This window comes from Dasypus novemcinctus, chromosome 9 (genome assembly GCF_030445035.2).
Source record: "Dasypus novemcinctus isolate mDasNov1 chromosome 9, mDasNov1.1.hap2, whole genome shotgun sequence".
NCBI lineage: Eukaryota > Metazoa > Chordata > Mammalia > Cingulata > Dasypodidae > Dasypus > Dasypus novemcinctus.
The window spans coordinates 108328188-108348964 of record NC_080681.1 but is presented as its reverse complement, the minus strand read 5'-3'; the positions used below and the strand labels follow the sequence as shown (position 1 = coordinate 108348964).

General features: G+C 45.3%; 1 protein-coding gene across 1 annotated transcript; it reads right to left on the bottom strand.

Moving 5' to 3' along the window:
- Positions 1-6783: 6783 nt before the first annotated feature.
- Positions 6784-20775, bottom strand: GPN2 (GPN-loop GTPase 2). Its single transcript, XM_004478763.4, has 5 exons — positions 20054-20775; positions 19367-19523; positions 16173-16333; positions 10986-11116; positions 6784-9662 (listed from the first exon to the last, which is right to left on the bottom strand). The coding sequence occupies exons 1-5, from the start codon at positions 20462-20464 to the stop codon at positions 9590-9592; spliced, it is 933 nt and encodes a 310-aa protein (XP_004478820.1). The 5' UTR covers positions 20465-20775; the 3' UTR covers positions 6784-9589.
- Between the last annotated feature and the right edge of the window lie 2 nt (positions 20776-20777).

The window sequence follows — 20777 nt, the reverse complement described above, 5'->3', positions numbered from 1 at the left end:
TTTGCTTGGTGGGTAGAGTTTGTAAGTTTTGGAAATTTAAAAAAGAATATCATTTAGATGGCGATCATTGCTATGTGCACAAATACATCCAATGCAAAAACAACAGAGCCCACAGTGTTGCTATGAAGTTTAATGAAAGCACAAGCAAAATAGCTGAGTACGTGCTCAACAAACATTAATCTTACCCCTTCCAACAATCTAGGACTTATCCAGCATTTCTGTGCCAAAGTAGAATAATCAGTCAGGCCCAGCTCCAAGGAGCAGCTTTACTGCTAAAGCTGACTTGCCTGCTCCCTGGGCCATCTGATAATGCTGGCCTGACATCAGGTATTCACCCCTTAGCTGGCGAGATTGGGGGAACTGAGCCCAGCCTCATCAGGTTTCCCAGAATCCAAATTTGGCCACATCCATGGGATTTAAAACTGAAGGGTTCTTATCAAGAGTGACTAATTCTATAGCAGAAGCTGGCAGGACCACTCCCATGCCTTCTAGGACCCCTGCTTTCTCCCCTTCTTTCCTGGAGATGTGTCGAGTTTCAAGGTTCCAAGTCAGGCAGAGACTCTGGGCTTAGGGTTTAGGGCAAGTGACTCCCCCTCAGCTCTGAAGGTGACCGGTTTTTCTCACCTGACAGGTCTAGTGACTTTCTCTTAATGGGGTGGGTCCTGGGAAAGGAACTTCTTTTTTCCTCCCCCTCAGCATCAGACTTTTGCCTATTGGCTCTAGAACACTCTGCCGTGGTTACCTTATGTAGGGAAAGAAATGAGCTCCCCTAAAATACCAGGTTGGTGTGAAGATAAATTTTAAAGGCAGGTGCTGTGGACTGGAGGATCATTGAATCAGATTGGGCTAGATGTGAGCTAGTTTAGGCACCAGCTTCTGACCTTGAGGGTCCCAGACCTTTTGTCCATAACATACTAGAAAAAGTATTCTCTCCAACCTTTCTTGCTGTTAGCCAGACTGAGGTCTAACTGAACATTCTTGCCATCTTTTCCTGACCTAGATTTGACATTTTAAAAATTTCAGTCTCATTGCTTATGAGTACAGGTTTTCTTTGGGGGTGATTAAATATTCTGGATTTAAATAGTGGTGAAAGTTGCACAATTTGAATATACTAAAAACCACTAAGTTGTACACTTATATAGTATACAGATGAATTTCATGGTATGTGAATTACATCTCAATTTTTAAAAAATCAGTCTCATACGATTTAAAAATTTTGATCAAAAAGTCAAAGCAGATAAGATTGCCAAGTTCCACTGGAAATTTCATGGCAGCCCCACTGTCCTCTCTAATTGAGCATGTTCTTTTAACCGTTTTCAAATTTCAGGTTAAAAATTCAACTACTCACTTTTCCACTCCCTTTAATACATACATGGAGCTTTAGATATGCTATCTATTCTACCAACCCCTCCCCTTTTATGTATATGCATTTATTCAATTATGCTTTCATATCTTCTTGGTTCTGCCTCTGGGTTTACCACTGCATCCTAGGTTTCTAATCTCCTCAATTAGAGAGCTCCCTAAGAATGCTGATTTTGTCCCATTCTTCCTCCTTTCTTCTCACAGTGATTGCAGCAAGGTACTCAGAATTTAAGCTTAACCATCCTTCTAAATACCTGGAAACCAGGTTTGGTGCCAGACCTTCTGTTGTGGAAATGTAAATTCAGCTGATCCTGGGCTGAAGCAGGGTTGTCTGGTCAAAGATTCAAGGAACCCCAGCCTTATCCTTTAGCACTACCAGATTATCTCCCAGGAAACAGAAGCCAGGGCTTGCAAAGATCTTCTCTTCCCAAGATTCATTGAGTGGTATGGGAAATTTTGCAACCTAAAATTCTCCAGAAAAGGTACCTACTCTTTTCTCTCATATACAGTTACTTCAGAGAGAAAACTCCAGACTGTCCCTGCAGATTATTGAAGGAGGTGGTAGAGGCAAAGACTGCCTTCTCAGAATCAACCAGGCACCGAGATCAGGCAAGCCACCACTGTAAACTCCTTCCAAAAAGGTTAAACTGTCCCGCCAACAGCCTCACCACTACCACCAGCACCACCACCACTACCACACACGAGTTCAACGTCTGCTGCATTCTCGGAAAACCTCCTGATTTTAAATGTTTACACAAGATTGCTCTTCTAACAGTGCCCCATTCCTGCTGCTTTTTAGAGAACCAAGTACAGCGATTATAGCAGTTGGCATTACTACTATAACTCAGGCAGTTTCATACCTTAATCCTCAGAGCAACAGGTCTTATCATCTTTATTTTGCAAATGAAGAGACTGAGACACAGAGTGGCTAAATAACCCAATAATAACAACAAAGGTTATACTTACATGCCCATGGAGTGGAACTGGGTCTAACTTCAAGGTCCATGAGTTTTTTGTTTTTTTTTTGTTTTTTTTTTTCATTTTTAAATTGGGTTGTCTTTTTATTATTGAGTTGGGTGATTTCTTTTTTTTTTTTTTTATTCATTTTTAAAAAATATTACATTCAAAAAATATGAAGTCCCCATTCACCCCCCACCCCACCCCACCCCACCACTCCCCCCACAGCAACACTCTCCTCCATCATCATGACACATCCATTGCATTTGGTGAATACATCTCTGGGTATCACTGCACCTCATGGTCAAAGGTCCACATCATAGCCCACACTCTCCCACGTTCCATCCAGTGGGCCATGGGAGGATCTACAATGTCCAGCAATTGTCCCTGCAGTACCACCCAGGACAACTCCAAGTCCCGAAAATGCCTCCACATCTCATCTCTTCCTCCCATTCCCCACACCCAGCAGCCACCATGGCCACTTTTTCCACACCAATGCCACATTTTCTTCGATTACTAACCACAATAGTTCATGAATAGAATATCAGTAAGTCCACTCTAATCCTTACTGTATTCCTCCATCCTGTGGACCTTGGATTGGCTGTGTCCATTCCACATCAATGTCAAGAGGGGGCTTAGATTCCACATGGATGCTGGATGCAATCCTCCTGCTTTCAGTTGTAGGCACTCTTGGCTCCCTGGTGTGGTGGTTGACCTTCTTCACCTCCATGTTAGCTGAGTGGGGTAAGTCCAATAAATCAGAGTGTAGGAGCTGAAGTCTGTTGAGGCTCAGGGCCTGGCTATCATATTGTCAGTCCAGAGATTCAGATCCCCTAGATATATCTTAAACCCCAGCACCAACTACAATTCTGGTAAAGTAACAGGAAAGGCTTGTAAAAAGAGATCACATCTGAGTCCAGCTCCATCATGCAGAAACACCAACTCCAAAGAAGGGCCAACTGACATGGCAGTGAACTCCATCTGTCGGTCTCTTTAGCCCTCAGAAGAACCAATACCTGGGGTTGTATCTACTTTATCTGTCTCTGAGACTCTGCTCAGGTGTGCATAAGGGCAACCCCTCTGATAACCTCCAGACTCTTTTTCAGAGACTCATAGCCATATAAACTCATATGTCCTTTCCATTTCCCCCTTCATTTAGGTCAAAAAGCATTTTTAACTCCTGTTATTATATGTAGACAGGGATATTCTGCTGGTCCTAGTTGACCCTTTTATTCAAGGTGATTTTCTAGTTATGTCATCAGATGGTACTTGGTAGTGATCCCTCGGTGCCAGGGAGGCTCATCCCCAGGAGTCATGTCCCACGCTGGGGGGAAGGCAGTGCATTTACATGCTGAGTTTGGCTTCGAGACTGGCCACATTTGAGTAACATGGAGGCTCTTAGGAGGGAACTTTTAGGCACACTGCTGCTCTAGGCCTTGTTCTTATTTCAGGCGCACAGGCTCACAAGCATAGTCATTAGTATCAGGGGCTCACTGTTGGACCCTCATTCCTTCCTGGTCCTTGCCGTTGCACCCAGAGGACTGCCGCTGCTCGCCTAGGGACCGCGACAGAGCCCCCCTGGCCAGGAACCCAGCACCCCCCAGCTGTTGTTTTTAATTGTTTCCACTATGAATATATCCAAACATTTCCATGTACCCCGGACACATGCCCTGTATAACTCCCTGTCAACCATATGTCCCCTGTCAATAACATCCCATACCAGTATTCCTCCACTGCCATTGTTGAACCACTCTGTGATCCAAAACTTCCTGAAAAGTGAAGCCCAATATAATGCCAGGTTCCCTTAATAATAAAATGGAATATAGCAATGAGTTTAAAGGTTAGATATAGAATACATATTAGTTTGGAGAAATTCTACATCCTATCTTTTTCTTTTCTTTTTTCTAATTATTAAGCTTATCTTCACAAGAGTTTTAGATCACAGTAATTCATATATACAATATACAGTACTTCCACATATCCAATATAAAACCTTTTCCCTTCCACAGCAATAATCTTTTAACATATTCATACCATATTTACTGAAATTGATGTACAGATATTGAGACAATAGCTTTCAAACAAGGTAACATTTGTGTTTACATTGTGTTTTATATTTTCAGCTATACAATTTTCTAAATTTTTAGTTATTCTACGTTTTACATTATGATTTACATTATTAGTCTATCGGCTCCTATATGTTTTTGGTGTAATATTACAGGTTTTATATTCATCCTTGCGTACTAATGTGAAAGGGGCCCATGAGTTTTAAACTACAGCAGTTGTTTATGAAGTGTGTTCAGAAGGTTCCCCAGAAGCTGCCATGGGGTGGGAGTGCAGTGATCAGGGTTTCCCATTTCCACACACTTTGGCTAAAATAGCCACGCATGTCTGTTTTGTATATTGGAGTTTCATGAACTAAAAATACATTTGAAAATAACCACCTTCTGCTATGCTGTCCTGTTCCTCTCTTTGACTTTCTAAGAATCAAGAACGCCTTGTTCTTACTCCATTCTCAGTCTAACTCCACCCTAGGCCCCAGCAGAAAGAAATTGCCTTAAATGAGAAAAGATTGTGTAGTGGACCAATTTCTTGGCTCATTCACCAAGTTTAGGTTCCCTTAACTTGCTTCCATCCTTTGCCCCTTTAGATTTTTTACCCTGCTCACAAGGACGCCCACCTCCATTTCTTGTTCTGTATGTGTGTGGTTTGTGTATGTGTGTGGGTAGGTTTCTGTAGGGTAGGCCCCTCTCCCCTCAGAACTCCCCTAAACCCCACCTACTCAATGAGTCAGGAGCCTGGAATGTCTGTGGGGGCAGCAGACAGGTATGTCACCCTGGGGGTGTCAGAGGTTGATTCATCTCTCATCTCCACCCAATCTTCTTACTGCACTCTGGGATGTTTAACTCTTTACTTGTCTGGTGATAAAAGAGGGCAATTCCAGACTCTGAAAACCATGGAGTCTTCAATCTGTGGCTAGGAACAACATTTAAGGCATCATATTAAGGTATTTAATATTTGTTAAAAGGGAAGGAAGTGAGGGAAGGAGAAAGAAATATATTTTCCTCCTTTCTTCCTCCAGAGTAAAACTAACCTGAAATTTCCTTGTGCTACTGTAAAGGGAACTTTTAGCTCAGAAGAGATTGTAACCTCTGGTAAGACTTTGAGTTAGGGGGAAATCTTAAACCATGTCTCCAATCTCCTTTCTTTGCTGTTTCTATGATTCTACAAAGCAATGTGGAGGCTCCAGTATTAAATAAAGGAAGAGCTTAGAGGTGACAATCAGTATGAAGGTGAGCACTAAAGGATATTTCTTGAAACTATAATTGTACAGCAAGCACACTGCTGTAGATTTTATATTTACTTGGGGTGGCTTTGAAGAGGTCTCTTATTTCCCTCCTCTGTCCCAGAGCTTTAGAATAAGGAGAAAAAAGAAAACCTTGCTGTGTATTTTAGCCTAGACTCTTTTACTGAGTCAAGTCTTTTTTCACCTCATTTGGGTCCTAAATCCCCAGCTCATTCTCTCTCCCTCAGTCTAAGCCTTCCTGGATACCTGGGCTCCTGGGGCCATCTCCTTGGCTAGAAGAGGCATGAATTTGAAGTCTCTCTCCTTCCTAAAGGACAGAGAAAGAGGAAGTGGGGAGATCAGTCAGGGGCAAGAGAGAAGAAAGGGGGAAAAGAAGGGAGCTGCTCAGCTTGCTGGAGAATTTCCCTCTAGGATTACGGGGTAGTTGGGCCTCCCTACTGCTTTCAAAATCGAGGTGGGTCTTGGGTATTGCTGGGATGAATCTGAAGTCACCCCCTTTCCCTTCTCAGGAGTTAAGAAGGGACAGAGAACCCCTAAAACCTACCTTCCTTTCCTCCTTTCCCACAGACTTTAATGGGATCAGCCTTCCTAGTCTCAGCCAAATGGGGTTGAGCATTTTGCTAATTCAGAAACAGCTGACAGCAGAATGAATGTGTTATCCTCATGCCTAAGCCTGTGTTGGAAGTCTTTCTAGTTACCTGTGGCTCTGACAAGGTAGAAGCGCTGTATCTCAAATGTTAGGGGTCTCCAATTCAGAGCCAAGAAATGCCTGTATCTTAATGGCAGTGGTTAACAGAGATGACCAGTAAGGTTGATTGTAAGGCACCTAGAGCCACTTAGGGTTTCCTCTTTCCAGAAGTTTAAAATTGCCAAGTGTGGTCTGGGAGTGAGATTGAGTACTTTCACACACTGGCAGGGACAGTACAAAGTAGCATTTTTCTGGAAAGCATTTTGGCAAAATGAATCTAGAACCTGGAAAATACAGTTATTCTGATCTAGGACTTTATAATAAGGAAAAAATCAGAGACTCACACAAAGATTGGGTACAAAGATGGTAATCACAGCACTATTCACATTAGCAAAAAATTGTCAATGACTTAAAGGCTAATCATGGAAGTCTAGAGAGGGAAATAATGCCATAGCCATACCACAGAATATACCACAGATAAACATTAAAAGGTCTCTATATTTTTAATTACATGAAATACTTTTAATGGAAAAAAGCAAGTCATAATTATGAAATATCCCACTTATATATAAATACTATATCATCTCTGTATTGACAGAAAAATAAGACAAAGAAAATACACAAAATATATTGATACCTTTAAATAGAAAATTTATTTTAGATTATAAATATAATACTGATTATTTCTGTTATGGAATTATAGGTGACTTATTTTTTTCTTTTCATTTAACAGGTCTTTTACTTTTCTAAAGTTTTATCAGGCAAGGAAAAAACCCTTAAGAATGGCTACTATGTGCCAGCCATGTTGGAGGATGGTCTTTCTCTTAGCCTACATGTTTCAACCTGAATAGGCCTCACCTGGAATCTAGGTGTCTCCTCCTTTCTACATTGTGCTGTCTCCTCCCCATCTTGTCAGTGTGTGCACAGGGGAATAGAAATTCATTTTATTATCACTGGGACATGAGCAGAAGCTACTTTACTGGGGAATAAAACACGCTTGCTGTCATGTCAAAGGCCTGGCAATAAAGTTTCGGATTGTTTCCCTACTTCTCCACTCCATGATTGCAGAGAATAAATGCTAAGGATGCTTGGATATGAGGCCATAAAGCTCTAAGGGACGCCTTTCGGCCCCCACGCTTGGAGGCCTTTGAGGAGATCTGGGGCCTCCATGATGGGGCAAGCATCAAAACCTATGACCACAACTATTGGTTGTTTGAAAAAACGAAGCACCCACCCTCACACTGTAGCTGATGAGGGATTTGTCTAGTAGCCTGGGTGTCAGGATTCAAGACCCCATAGCTGTGCCTCCTGGCCTCAGTTTCCCTGGCCTACTTTGTTGATACTCCCCATCTACTGTGTGGGGTGTTAAAATGGGTGAGGTGCTTTGAACTCCTCAGATGAAAGAGACTGGGGAGGCAGTACCCAGTTATTATCCCTCATACAACCAGGCGTGGAAGCTGAGGTCAGCTGCTTTCATACTATTCCAGCTACAGAAGCCTCCTCAGAGCCCATTACTCTTCTATCCTCTGCTCTGGCTGCCAAAGATGGAAAGCAAAGTTTAGAGTCATCCCCATCTCAATATTACTTCAGAAGAGATGTTGTTAAACTGAATCCTCCAACTGCCCAAACCACCGGTAACATACCTTCCCCCTTGATTTATGACTCAGTAATACTTTATGGGTACCTAAATTCCTTCTCCTGGTTGGCTACAAATCTTGTGGGATATCAAAGGAGGGAAACTAGCAATTAAGAAGTCAGCAAAGTAGGCTAAAAGAAAGCCAGGTGACAGAAGTTCAAACTCATGTTTCTGTGTCCTAATTGTAAAGTGGGACTTAGTAAAATTCCCCATTTATTCTATCTCTAGGGTTTGCTGTGAGAATCACGAGGGCCATGTGTGTGGAAGCACTTCGTAAACTGCCAAACTCTTCACATGCGTTAACAGGCCCGAATATCTGTAAAGAAAACTGGCACAAGAGCCCCTCCCTGGCCATCTGTCGCTGGCTGCCTCCAGTCTACACCGCAAAAGTGAATCTGGGCTGCCACCTATCGGCTAAAAGTACGAACTGCATTTAACCAGGTGCAAGAATACTTAGATTTACTCACTTTGTTACTACTTTCATTTTTTAATTTTTATTTATTTTTAAAGATTTATTTATTTCTCTCCCCTCCCCCCATCCACCCTGGTTGTCTGTTCTCTGTGTCTGTTTGCTGTGTCTTCTTTGTCCGCTTCTGTTGTCAGCGGTACGGGAATCTGTGTTTCTTCTCGTTGTGTCATTTTGTTGTGTCAGCTCTCTGTGTGTGTGGCACCATTCCTGGGCAGGCTGCACTTTCTTTTGTGCTGGGCGGCTCTCCTTACAGGACGCACTCCTTGCGCGTGGGGCTCCCCTATGCAGGGGACACCCCTGTCTGGCCCAGCACTCCTTGCACGCATCAGCACTGTGCATGGGCCACCTCCACACGGGTCAAGGAGGCCCGGGGTTTGAACCGCGGACCTCCCATGTGGCAGATGGACGCCCTAATCACTGGGCCAAGTCTGCCACCCTTCATTTTTTTAAATTACAAAATTTTTATTGTGGCAAAATATGTCACAAAATGTGTTGCTTTAACTATTTTTAAGCTGTATGATTCAGTAATACTATGTTCACAATGTGCAATAATTTCATTTTTAAAGTAAACTTTCAATCACTAAAATGGAAAACTAGTAACAACTGCCAAAAATAGAATAAAATTGTAAAATAAATACAACGAAAATAAAATGTTATTAAGGTCTAGCTAGAAAGTGTTGCCTGTGAAAGCTCAAGCCTGGAGTCAGCTCTCTGTTAAAACTGGAGATTAAGAAAAGCACTCAATTGGAAACTGAGTGCCAATCCTCTCGTATGGGCCTGTGTTTTAGGGCAAATGCTGCCCTATATGAAATAACAGGACTCTTCTAAAGAAAGGTGACATTCCTTTGTTCTGCTCCAACCCCCTGGGCCTGGATGGTTGAAGAATTTGGAAGCCACAGAAAGTTAAAAATAAGCTATTGTATTGTAGCACATTCCAGTGGAGCCCGAGTAGGACCAGTGCTCGATGTTCCTGGTGGCGGAGCCCAGAGCTCATGAGCACCACTGCGGGGTGGGTGCTCTGCTTGGTGTTTAAAGAACTGAGTATCCCCTCGCCAGCCTCCCAGCTCCAGCTGGGATTTGCTCTTAGCTGGTCTGTCTGCTGCCCGTAAGATCCAACACTTTCCCTAGGGCTGCAGTTCTGAGTCCTGCCCTCCAGGGCCCAGCTTTTTGCTATAGCTGCATGGTTTCCTGCTCCACTGACTGGTCCGAGGATGCCAGATACTTCTCCTGGATGCCCAGGGTACTGAGGGAGGGTATGTCAAGGCTGATAGCATAGGCAGAGAATGGGGAACTGGTCTGGGTAGGATCTGACCTCCATGGACGCCCACCCCCCCAACCATGTCTGGCAGATTCTTCCCATATCCTTTCCTTCCTGATTAATTGTATCTTCAGGCCACAGGTAACAGGTACCAATTGGGCCTAAGAAGCACCCCAAAGCATGCTGATCCAAATGCTTCTAAATTTGCCTCCTACCCACATGGCTGAGGATCCAAGGACCATAGATTGCTAACCCTCCAGCTCTGCGGCATGGCACATACCCTGAAACCAGACTGTAGGGGCTCAAATCTTATTTTGTCACTTCATTTTTTTCTCATCTGTAAAATATTCCCTGAAGAGTTACCGTGAGGATTAAATAGACAATGAATAAGAAGTAGCATCTAACAAACAGTAGGTATTCAACAAATGTTTGTGAATTCTCTTTTCTGCCAAGGGAGGGAACTTACAGGACTCAAAAAAAGTAACAAATTTCTGCTTGGGCTACAGGGTTACCTTCTATCTCTCTAGGACAGCAGGAAAGTGGGACAGGAAGGACAAAAAAACCCACAAACTCATAAAGGAAAAGACAGTGAGTGAGTCTAACTGACGGAGCCTGTAACCTGTGAGCCTGGCTGGCTTGAGGGCTGGTGTGGGGTCTGAGTAAGAAATTGGGGTTGATCAAATATCATAATTTAGGACACCTTAATAGTTTTCAAATCCACATCCTTCTTTCTATACTCACTGCAAGTGTTTCACCCCTTCTATCTAAAAAGAATCCAAGAATTCTCATGCCCACAATCAGTCCTTAAATGCATTTTCCACACTCAGAAGGGTTTTTCTAAAATGTACAATTGATCATGTCATGCTCTGTTCAACATAAGCTATGCTGCCCACCCATAAGCTAAAGTCCACAAACTCCTTAGAAAGACACTCAAGCTATCCAGAGCCAGCCCTGCCTACCTCCCCTGCACATCTGCATCTCCCTGGCCTTTTTCATACTCAGTACACCAGGCAGAGTGAACCCTCTGTATTCCATCCAAATGCCCAACAGCCTCTCATTTCTGGACCTCTGTATTGTTGCTCCTTCTGGTCAACTTCCACCCTCATTCTCAGGTTCAATGAACAATGAAGCCTTCTGAGGGCCAAGCCTTTGAAAAATGAGTGACTGTCCCCAGGGAGCCCAAATTGTCAGTATGAAATCAGTCACCTATAAGGCTGGTGACTGCAACTCCTATAGTCATCTCTGAGCTACAGGTCTCATCCTCTTGGCTATGGCCAGGAAGAGGGTGAGGCTAGAGAGCAAGGATACGAAGAGAAATGGAAGTCAGCTCCCATTGCGGCAGACATCATGGCCTCCAGGCTTCGCTGCTCTTGGACCCCGAAGCAGTAGCCATTGGCTTTATCCACAGCCTGTAGGACTCGCTGGATGCTATCTTTGTCCTGGGTAGGAAGGACAGAAAGAACTCTGTAAGTGAAAACAGATGTGTGAGGAACTTAAGTCATACCAAACTGCTTGAGTACCCCTATATCTTCCCAGCAGCCTGGCCAAATCCCATCCTCCCTGATGACCAACCTACTGTGATTACCAACCCACCCTGATTAGAAGAGATAAGCTTCTCACAGGCATACCCACAGTCCCTTAGGTTTATCCCTACCACAGTTCTGACCTTACCATCTTATAAATGCCTCTTAACTCATCTGTCTCCCTACTCGACTGTGTACCCTTTGAGGTTAAGGACCCATTTACTGAGTTATCTCCAGTATCTGGCACAGTACTTAGCTACATAAATCTTCCCATTCCACCCCCTCTCAAGCACATCATTTAATGGGATTAATCACATTCACAATATTCTAATACCCTCACCACCATCAGGAGAACTTTCCCTTCACCTTACACTCATTTTGCATTAACTACCCATTGCCCCTGACCCCACCCCTGGTAACCTATACTCTACCTCCTATCTTATGAGTTGGTATATTCTGATATTATCTTTGTAGTTACCATGGGGCTTAAATTTAACATTCTGTTTAACAGTCTCGTCTGCTTTGATACCAACTTAACTTCAATAGCACACATAAACTATGTTCCTATACCTCTCTGTCCCCTCACCTTTATATAGTTCTTATCATAAATTACATATACATACATAGTGATCCAAAACAACAGATTTATCATTACATTTTATGTGCCTGCCTTTTAGATTCTGAAGGAAGTAAAGAGTAGAGCTACAAATTAAAATACAATAGTAGAAGAATGTGTGTAGCTCAGAGGCTGAGTGTCTGCTTCACATGTATGAGATTCTGGTTCAAATCCCAGTACGTAAAAAAAAATACAATAACACTTGTATTTATAATTAGTGGTAATAATTTGATGATGTTTTTTCATAATCTGTAAAAAACGTTCCACAACAATGTAAGGTATCAGTGGAAGAGTGATGTATGGGAATTCTGCACATTACACATTATGCATGTTTGCATGATTGTTTTGTAAGCTCATAAGTTCTCTAATAAAAATACATAAATATACAAAAAATACAAAAGTACCAGTATTTTTATTTACCCATGTCATTATCTTTATCAGAGATCTTTATTTCTTCCTACGGCTTCAGTCAATTATCTAGCTTTCCTTTCCTTTCAACTTGCAGAACCCCCTTTAGCATTTCCTGCAGGGCTGGTCTATTGGCGATCAAGTTCCTAAAATTTTATTTATCTGAGAATGCCTTAATTCCTCCCTCATTTTTTTTTTAAGACTTTTTTACTTATTTCTCTCCCCTTCCCCCCCCTGCTCCAGTTGTCTGTCCTCTGTGTCCATTCACTGTGTGTTCTTCTGTGTCTGCTTCTATTGTTGTCAGTAGTACTGGCAATCTGTGTCACTTCTTGCTGCGTCAGCTCTCCGTGTGTGCAGCCTGGGCAGGCTGAACTTCCTTTCACACAGGGCGGTTCTCCTTATGGGGCGCACTCCTTGCATGTGGGGCTCCCCTATGTGGCGGACACCCCTGCGTGGCACGGCACTCCTTGCACGTATCAGCACTGTGCATGGGCCAGCCCCACATGGATCAAGGAAGCCCTGGGTTTGAACCACAGACCTTCCATGTGGTAGGGGGACGCTCTAACTGTTGAGCCAAGTCCACTTCCCATCATTTTTTTTTAGGAGATACCAGGGAATGAACCCAGGGTCTTGTACATGCAAAGCAGGTGCTCAACCACTGATCTACACATGCTCTCCTTTTCCCTAATTTTCTTTTCAAAGATTTATCCACCCCCCACACCTCATTGTCTGCTCTCTGTGTACATTTGCTGTGCATTCTTCTGTGTCTGTTTGTCTTCTATTTAGGCAGCACCAGAAACCGATTCTGGGACGTTCCATTTGGGAGAGAGGTGCTCGATCTCTTGTACCACCTCAGCATCCTGGTCCGTTGCATCTCTTTATTGTCTCTCCTCTGTGTTTCTTTTTGTCTCATCTTGCTGTGCCAGTTCTCTGCTTGGGCCAGCTCACCATGTGGGCCAGCACTCTGCTCAAGCCAGCTCATGACGTGGGCCAGCACGTTGCTCAGGCCAGCTCACCATGCAGGCCAGCTCACCACATGGGCCAGCTTGCTTTCACCAGGAGGCACCAGGAATCAAACCCTGGACTTCCTATTTGGTAGACAGGAGCTCAATTGTTTGAGCCACATCTGCTTCCCCTTTTCCCTCATTTCTGAAAGGTAGTTTTGTTGGCACAGAATTCATGGTTACCAATTTTCTGCTTTCAGTACTTTAAAAATGTCTTTCCACTGCCTTCTTGCCTCCATGGTTTAAACTGGCACTTAAGGGAAGCAGATGTGGCTCAAGCGATATAGCGCCTGCCTAGCACATGGGCGTTCCCAGGTGTGGTTTCCAGTACCTCTGAAAGCAGACAAGAAAGACAGTGAGCTAGTGTGACAGGCTGGTGTGGTGAACTGATGCAACAAGGAGACACAAAAAGAAAACACAATGAGAGACACAACAAAGCAGGAAGTGGAGGTGGCGCAAGCAATTGAGTGCCTCTCTCCCACTTGGGAGGTCCTAGGTTCGGTTCCTGGTGTCTCCTAAAGAGATGAGCAGACACAGAGAGCAGAGAGCGAGTGACAACAGGGGAAGGATGAGATAAATAAAAAATAAATCTTAAAAAAGATATTGGAACTTAATCTTATTGAAGCTCCCTTGTATGTGACATGTTGCTTTTCTCTTGCGGCTTTCAGAATTTCCTCCTTATCTATGGCATTTGACATATGGCATTTAGTTATAACATGGCATGGAATGGGCTATTTAGGTTCGCCAACATTCTGCATGTTTATTCATGTCTTTCGTTACATTTGGTAAGTTCTCAGTCACTATTTTTTTGAGTATTCTCTCTGTCTCTTTCTTTTCCTTCTAGGATATCCCTAATGTGTATATTGGTACACTTGATGGCATCCCACAGATTCCTCAAGCTCTTTTCACTTTTCTTCAGTCTTTCCTCTTTCTGCTCCTCAGACTGGATGATATCAATTGTCTTATTTTCAAGTTCACTGATTTCTTTCTTCTGCCAACTCCAAAGTACTGTTGAATTCCTCTAGGAATATATTAAATTTCTGTTACTTTGGTCTTCAGCCCTGTTTGGTTCCTTTTCATAATTTCCATTTCTCTATTGATTATTCTATGTCCATCTATTGTTCTACTGATTTCTTAAGTTCTTTAGCCATGTTTTCTTTTAGCTTTCTGAGCATACTTAGGAACATTTTTTAAAAGTCTTTGTCTGGAATATCCCAGGTCTGATACTCCTCATTGATTTTTTTTTTTTTTAAGATTTTATTTGTTTATTTCTCTCCCACTCCACCCCCCCGGTTGTCTGTTCTCTGTGTCTATTTGCTATGTTTTCTTCTTTATCTGCTTCTGTTGTCAGCGGCATGGGAATCTGTGTTTCTTTTTGTTGCGTCATCTTGTTGTGTCAGCTCTCCGTGTGTGCGGCGCCATTCCTGGGCAGGCTGCACTTTCTTTTGCGCTGGGCAGCTCTCCTTACGGGGTGCATTCCCTGCGTGTGGGGCTCCCCTACGCGGGGGACAGCCCTGCGTGGAATGGCACTCCTTGCACACATCAGCGCTGCACATGGGCCAGCTCCACATGGGTCAAGGAGGCCCAGGGTTTGAACTGCGGGCCTCCCATGTGGTAGACGGACGCCCTAACCACTGGGCCAAATCCACCGCCCTCATTGATGTTTTAATCTTCTCTTTTAACTGAGCCATCACTTCTTGTTTCTTTGTATGTTTTGTTAAATTTTGTTGAAACCTGGTCACTTTGATAATTTAGTTAGTTTTTGCTAGAGTTTAGACTCTGATGTGTCTGTTCCTTAAGTCTGTATCCAGCTAATATTATGAATGCCAGGAGCTAATGAAAACAAAAACAAAAAACAGGTATCCCAGTCTTTCTCAGACTGTCCTGTTTAAGTCCTCTTCCCCAGAGTTTATCCATAAAGAGAGTGTGGAGAGTAGCTCCAGGCCAAAGTATAGGGGCCTCCCTGATCCTTTTTGTGTATGCCATTTGTTCTGTGCATGTATACACGGACCTAGGAATTCCCCCATACATGGTTCTGCATGTCATATCTTCCCCAGGAAAAGTATCCTCACAGTCCCAGGCACTGCACTGTATGTCCTTATAGCCAGCAATCCTTTGCCCCTGGCAGCATGACTTGACTAATCTCCCAGAGTGTTCAGTAGGAGAGTATGTAAGTTGCCTTTTACAAACACACAGGGAAGATCTGGGATAGTGAGTCCCTCAGGCCACCACCAGAGATTGGGCCAGACATCCATGCTCCCATTATGTGCACAAGGGTTACTCTGCGCCCTCCAGAACCAGAACTGGGGATTCGTACTAGGAATATGGGCTAGCTCTGCACTGAGTGGGTGGGGGATGGGAGATGGGCCAGATGTTACAGCAATAAGATGGTGGGAAGGACAGATCCAGATAATGTGTGTAGAATCCTTAGCACAAGGCCTGGGGCACAGAAAAAGCCTTCAATAAGTTGTAGTCGATATGACTGATGTTAGAGGATTCAATCTATTCTTTTCAGAAGAGACAAATTACCTCAAGGCTAATCACTGTAAGGATTCTAATATGTACCTGGGTCTCCCTGGTTTTTATCTTTGCAAGGTACATGGTCAATGGCACAGGGGTTGAGTATCAATCTGAAAAGTCAATGGGAGGTTACCCATTTTGAAAGAGACTTAGAGACATCGCTGTTCAGGTCCCTTGCATTTCTGAATTCATCCATTTTCACAATGAAGAGGGACTGTGTGTAAAGAGGATCTAGTGGAACAGAACAGACAGGACAGAAGTCTGGTCCACCCCCTTTACTGAAAACCTGCTTACCACAGCCCCAGGTCGTAAAGCCAAAGGGGCCCAACACAGAACAAAGACCTTTGTTGGTACCCTTGGCTTGGTGCCGTCCCAGGCTCTGTTAGGACCTAAAGCCAAGAAGAGGCCTCCTAGTCCCCAGTACCTGGATGTTGAGAGGGATGAAGGAGACCAGACTGTAGTCTTCTATGAGCTGCACCAGTTTCTCATTGAGCTGGCGGTAGTGACAGAAGAAGGGGTCGGAAGCTAGGTGGTCAAGCAAGTAGGAGAGGTCCAGGACCTCGGTGTAGTAGTCCAGGTTGAAGGCTAAGGAGAGAGATCAGAGTTCAGAAGCAGCTGGCATAGGGTCAAAGATCTGAGGATAGGGACCATACTTTCTTTCTTCCTTTGCCTTCATTTACTCATTCATTCAACAAATATTTGTTGAGGCAGTAAAATGAGGTGAATAAGAGAATACTTATTTATGGCTGTTGGCTCTGCTGTGTACTAGCTATATGGGCAGGTATCCACCTCAGGGCGTACTGATTAAATGCGATAAACCCCAGTGCCTGGTACAGAGTAGTACTTCATCAATGATAGTAAATGATGACAACAAACATGTACCAAGAATTGTGTTGGCACTGGAACACAGGCGGTAAACATGGCTCCCTCCTCAAGGAGCTCACAGTCAAGATGGGATCTCCCGGCCTGGCACACACACTTTAAGGACTTCATAAATGCTGGACCAATTGAATGAATGCTACATTTTAATACCCAGGATGGTCTCTGGGGTAAATCACTTCCCTTTCTGGGCTCGTTTCTTCTTAACATTAAATGAAGAGACCAGACTGGAAGATTCTGAGATCCCTGATTCAGTTCTATGAACACAAAACAAAGAAAGTGGGCTCCTGGCAGCGGACTTGGCCCAGTGGTTAGGGCGTCCATCTACCACATGGGAGGTCCGCGGTTCAAACCCCGGGCCTCCTTAACCCGTGTGCAGCTGGCCCATGCGCAGTGCTGATGTGCTCAAGGAGTGCCCTGCCACGCAGGGGCGTCCCCCGCGTAGGGGAGCCCCACTCGCAAGGAGTGCGCCCCGTAAGGAGAGCCGCCCAGCGCGAAAGAAAGTGCAGCCTGCCCAGGAATGGTGCCGCACACATGAGACCTGACACAAGATGACGCAACAAAAAGAAACACAGATTCCCGTGCCGCTGACAACAGAAGCGGACAAAGAAGACACAGCAAACAGACACAGAGAACAGACAACCGGGGGGAAGGGAGAGAAATAAATAAATAAATCTTAAAAAAAAGAAAAAAGAGGGAAACGGACTTTGGCCCAGTGGTTAGGGCGTCCGTCTACCATATGGGAGGTCCGCGGTTCAAATCCCGGGCCTCCTTGACCTGTGTGGAGCTGGCCATGCGCGCAAGGAGTGCCGTGCCACGCAAGGGTGTCCCCCGCGTGCGGGAGCCCCACGCGCAAGGAGTGCACCCGTGAGGAGAGCCGCCCAGCGTGAAAAGAAAGTGCAGCCTGCCCAGGAGTGGCGCCGCCCACACTTCCCGTGCCGCTGACGACAACAGAAGCGGACAAAGAAACAAGACGCAGCAAATAGACACCAAGAACAGACAACCAGGGGAGGGGGGGAAATTAAATAAATAAATAAATCTTACCAAAAAAAAAAAAATTTAAAAAAAAAAAAAGAAAAAAAAAAAAGAAAAAAGAAATCCTATTGAAAAAAATAAAAAAGAAAGTGGACTCCCTCCACTGGCACTATTTCTGCCCAGAACATGCAAGCATTTAGGCTGCTTGGCAGATATGTCCCAAAGTGAGCTGGGAGCATCAGGCTATTGGAGATCAATCAACTCACTCCCTGTGTTCTGCCTCCAAGTTCAATAAGAAATGGGATGATCAGAAGTTGATTTCTCTGTTGGAAAACAAAGGATGTCCTAGGCATTCCAACAAAAACTTTGTAGATTGCCTGACAGGTACACTGGCACTGAGAAATGACAAAATGCAGCCAGATATACTTGGATTTGGATTGCATTTCAGCTAACTTATTAACTGTGGGAATGACTTTGGACAATTGTCTCTGGGTCTCAGTTTCTTCATCTGGTTTGCAAATCAGTTTTTTGTGAGGATAACCAGGGAGAGTCAGAACTAGAGAGACACCATATAGCCATCTGGGTTGGAGACTGTAAAAGGGAGAGGGGCTCGGGAGGAATGCAAACTTGGGCACAGATAAAATGGGGTTTTGGGGCTTGCCAAGAGATGGACCTAGACACTGGGCTGCAGTGCTCCCTCCACAGTGCTGACATGCCTCCATGTCCTGACTGGCAGCCAGTGGGCCTCCCTGGACAAGGCCCCTGACTTGTCTTTTCCCAAAAACCTCCCTCCCTGCTTTTTACCTACTCTTCTCTACATTCCTTTGTGCCTGGAGATGCTAGCTCGGGTTCTGTTGCTCCCAGCTCTAGAGAGCACTAATTTGGCAAGAAATAAAAAAATGCTGGCTCTTGGGCCCCTGGGCCACTACCCTGCCTTATAACAGTCAGCATTTCCCTCAGTCTTCCCCCTCTCAACAAATGGCACTCACACCTTTCCACTGGCTTGGTCAGAAACTTAAGCGTCATCCTTAATTCCTCTGTCTCCTTTTATCCACAATGTCCAAGCCCAGGCAATTTCTCATCAATTCTACGTCTTGGGTAAGTTTTGAATCTATCCACTTCTCTCCATGTCCACTACCAACATAGGGCTATTGCAAAAACCTCCTAGCTTACCTTTGCTTTCACTCTTACCCCTTTTAATTTATTCTTCACAAAGCAGCCAAAATGATCTTTTCAGATCATGCCACTCCTTACTTAATATTCATCAATGGCTTTCCTCTGTGCATACAGTGTACAGAGTCTGGCCTCTGCTGACCTCTCTGACACTTATTTCCTACCACTTTCCTGTACCACTATCTAGCTAATTTGGACTCTTCCCCACCCTCATCCCCCCTTTTCCTTGAACACAGAAAGCTCTTTCCTACCTCAGGGCCTCTCCCCCTACTAGTCCCTCTTCAAGTCCTCCCTGGGCTTACTCCTTTTTGTCATTCAGGTCTCTAAAGGCAGATGTCATTACCTTAGGAGAACCCTCATTCCCAGCCACTCACTGTCAAAGCACCTTGTTTTAGTTCCTTCATAATGCACATCACCATATGCAGCTCTCTATATGGCAGAGTGACACAAAATAAATGGGTCAGGGGCCAGGACCTGCCTGTGGCTCCTATCATCAGGGTTCCTGGAGGTAGTATCCTTCAGCCAAAATCTCTGCTTCACTCCTACCCAGCCGCTGCCTGCTTCTTGCCTCACAGGTTCAGGAGCCCTTACCCAGCTTCCCATAGTGCTCAATGAGGTCCATCTTGGAGAGGAGGTTGACATGGGGCAGCTCCACGTGCAGCATGGTGGCCAGGGAGGTGCACAAAACTGAAATGAACTTGGCTGGGTCTGTGCAGTAGTGAGAATCCACCAGATGGACAGCAGTCAGCTGGGAGGCGAGAAAGAGACAAAGTGAGAGAGGCCTGGGGAGGACAGGAATATCAGGGCCTAGGTCATCCCATCAGATGGTGCAAACTTTCCCCATTAGTCTCCTGCTTCTGTTTCATGCTAATAGCCACCCTAGCCTCCAGAGGAGGAGCATTTTTTTCTTACAAGATGTCTAGCACTGGACCTCCCAGTGGGCAACTGGTTCACTTTCCACCACATCTTTGCACTTATTTGTCCACCAATTCACAACCACACCATGCCACTTTCCACATAACCTCTTCTATAATTCTAATAACCTCTAGTTGGGTATAACACATTTATATTAATGAGAAAACGGAGTTTCAGAGAGATGAACTCATTTATCCAGGTACAACAATCAGTGGCAAGGCCAGAATTCTAACTCAAACACGTTTTACTCCAAAGTGACGTGGCCCCTACTTCACCGAGTGACGTGGGGGCGTGGCACCTGACCTCCCTCCCTGAACCTTGACTCCTCCATCTGCACAATGGGTCTGCCCAACCCAAACGCACCCTGAGGTCCCACCGCGCCATCTGGGAGAAGATGCTGCGCAGGGCGCCGTGGTGCGTGCAGAGCTCCACCTGGCCGGGGCAATCGAAGAGAAAGTAATGACCGCGGAGGGGCTCGAGCTTGGCACGCAGCCAGTCCAGATTGGCCTCGAGGTATTCCATGCAGTAGAGCAAGCCGCCGTTGGGCCCCAGCCGCAGCGCGTCCATCACGTCCGCCAGCCCCACTAGCTCGCCCACGTCCACGGCGCACTCGTACGGCAGACCCTCATTGGCCGGATCTAGGTTCACCACGGCCACGCGTCGGCCCAGCGCGCGCAGGAACTCACTCATGCCCAGGCAGTACGTGGTCTTCCCGGATCCTGGCGGACCGATCACCGCCTGCCCGAAGGCCGTGGCCGTGGCGGCGCCCGCCATGGATGGAACTCAGACCAGTGAAGAGCAGGGAAGCCCAGCGGGAAAACCCGGCCCGAGAGGCCCGGCCGGCGAACGGATCCTCAACTGTACTTCGCAGAGGGCCGGCGGGGAGGCCCGGAGACGGCCTAAAGCAGAATGGCGGGAGCCAAAGCCGTGCAAGGGACCAAACAGCCCGGCACTAATCAAGACCAACGCTCTTCCGGACGACGTCGGAAACAGTGAAGGCCAGACAGGAAGTCCCGCCCTCACGGCGGCCTCCCGGGACGGAGCCGAGAGGCGGGGCCGCGCAGCCGCCTTCCTGCGCCACCGAGGG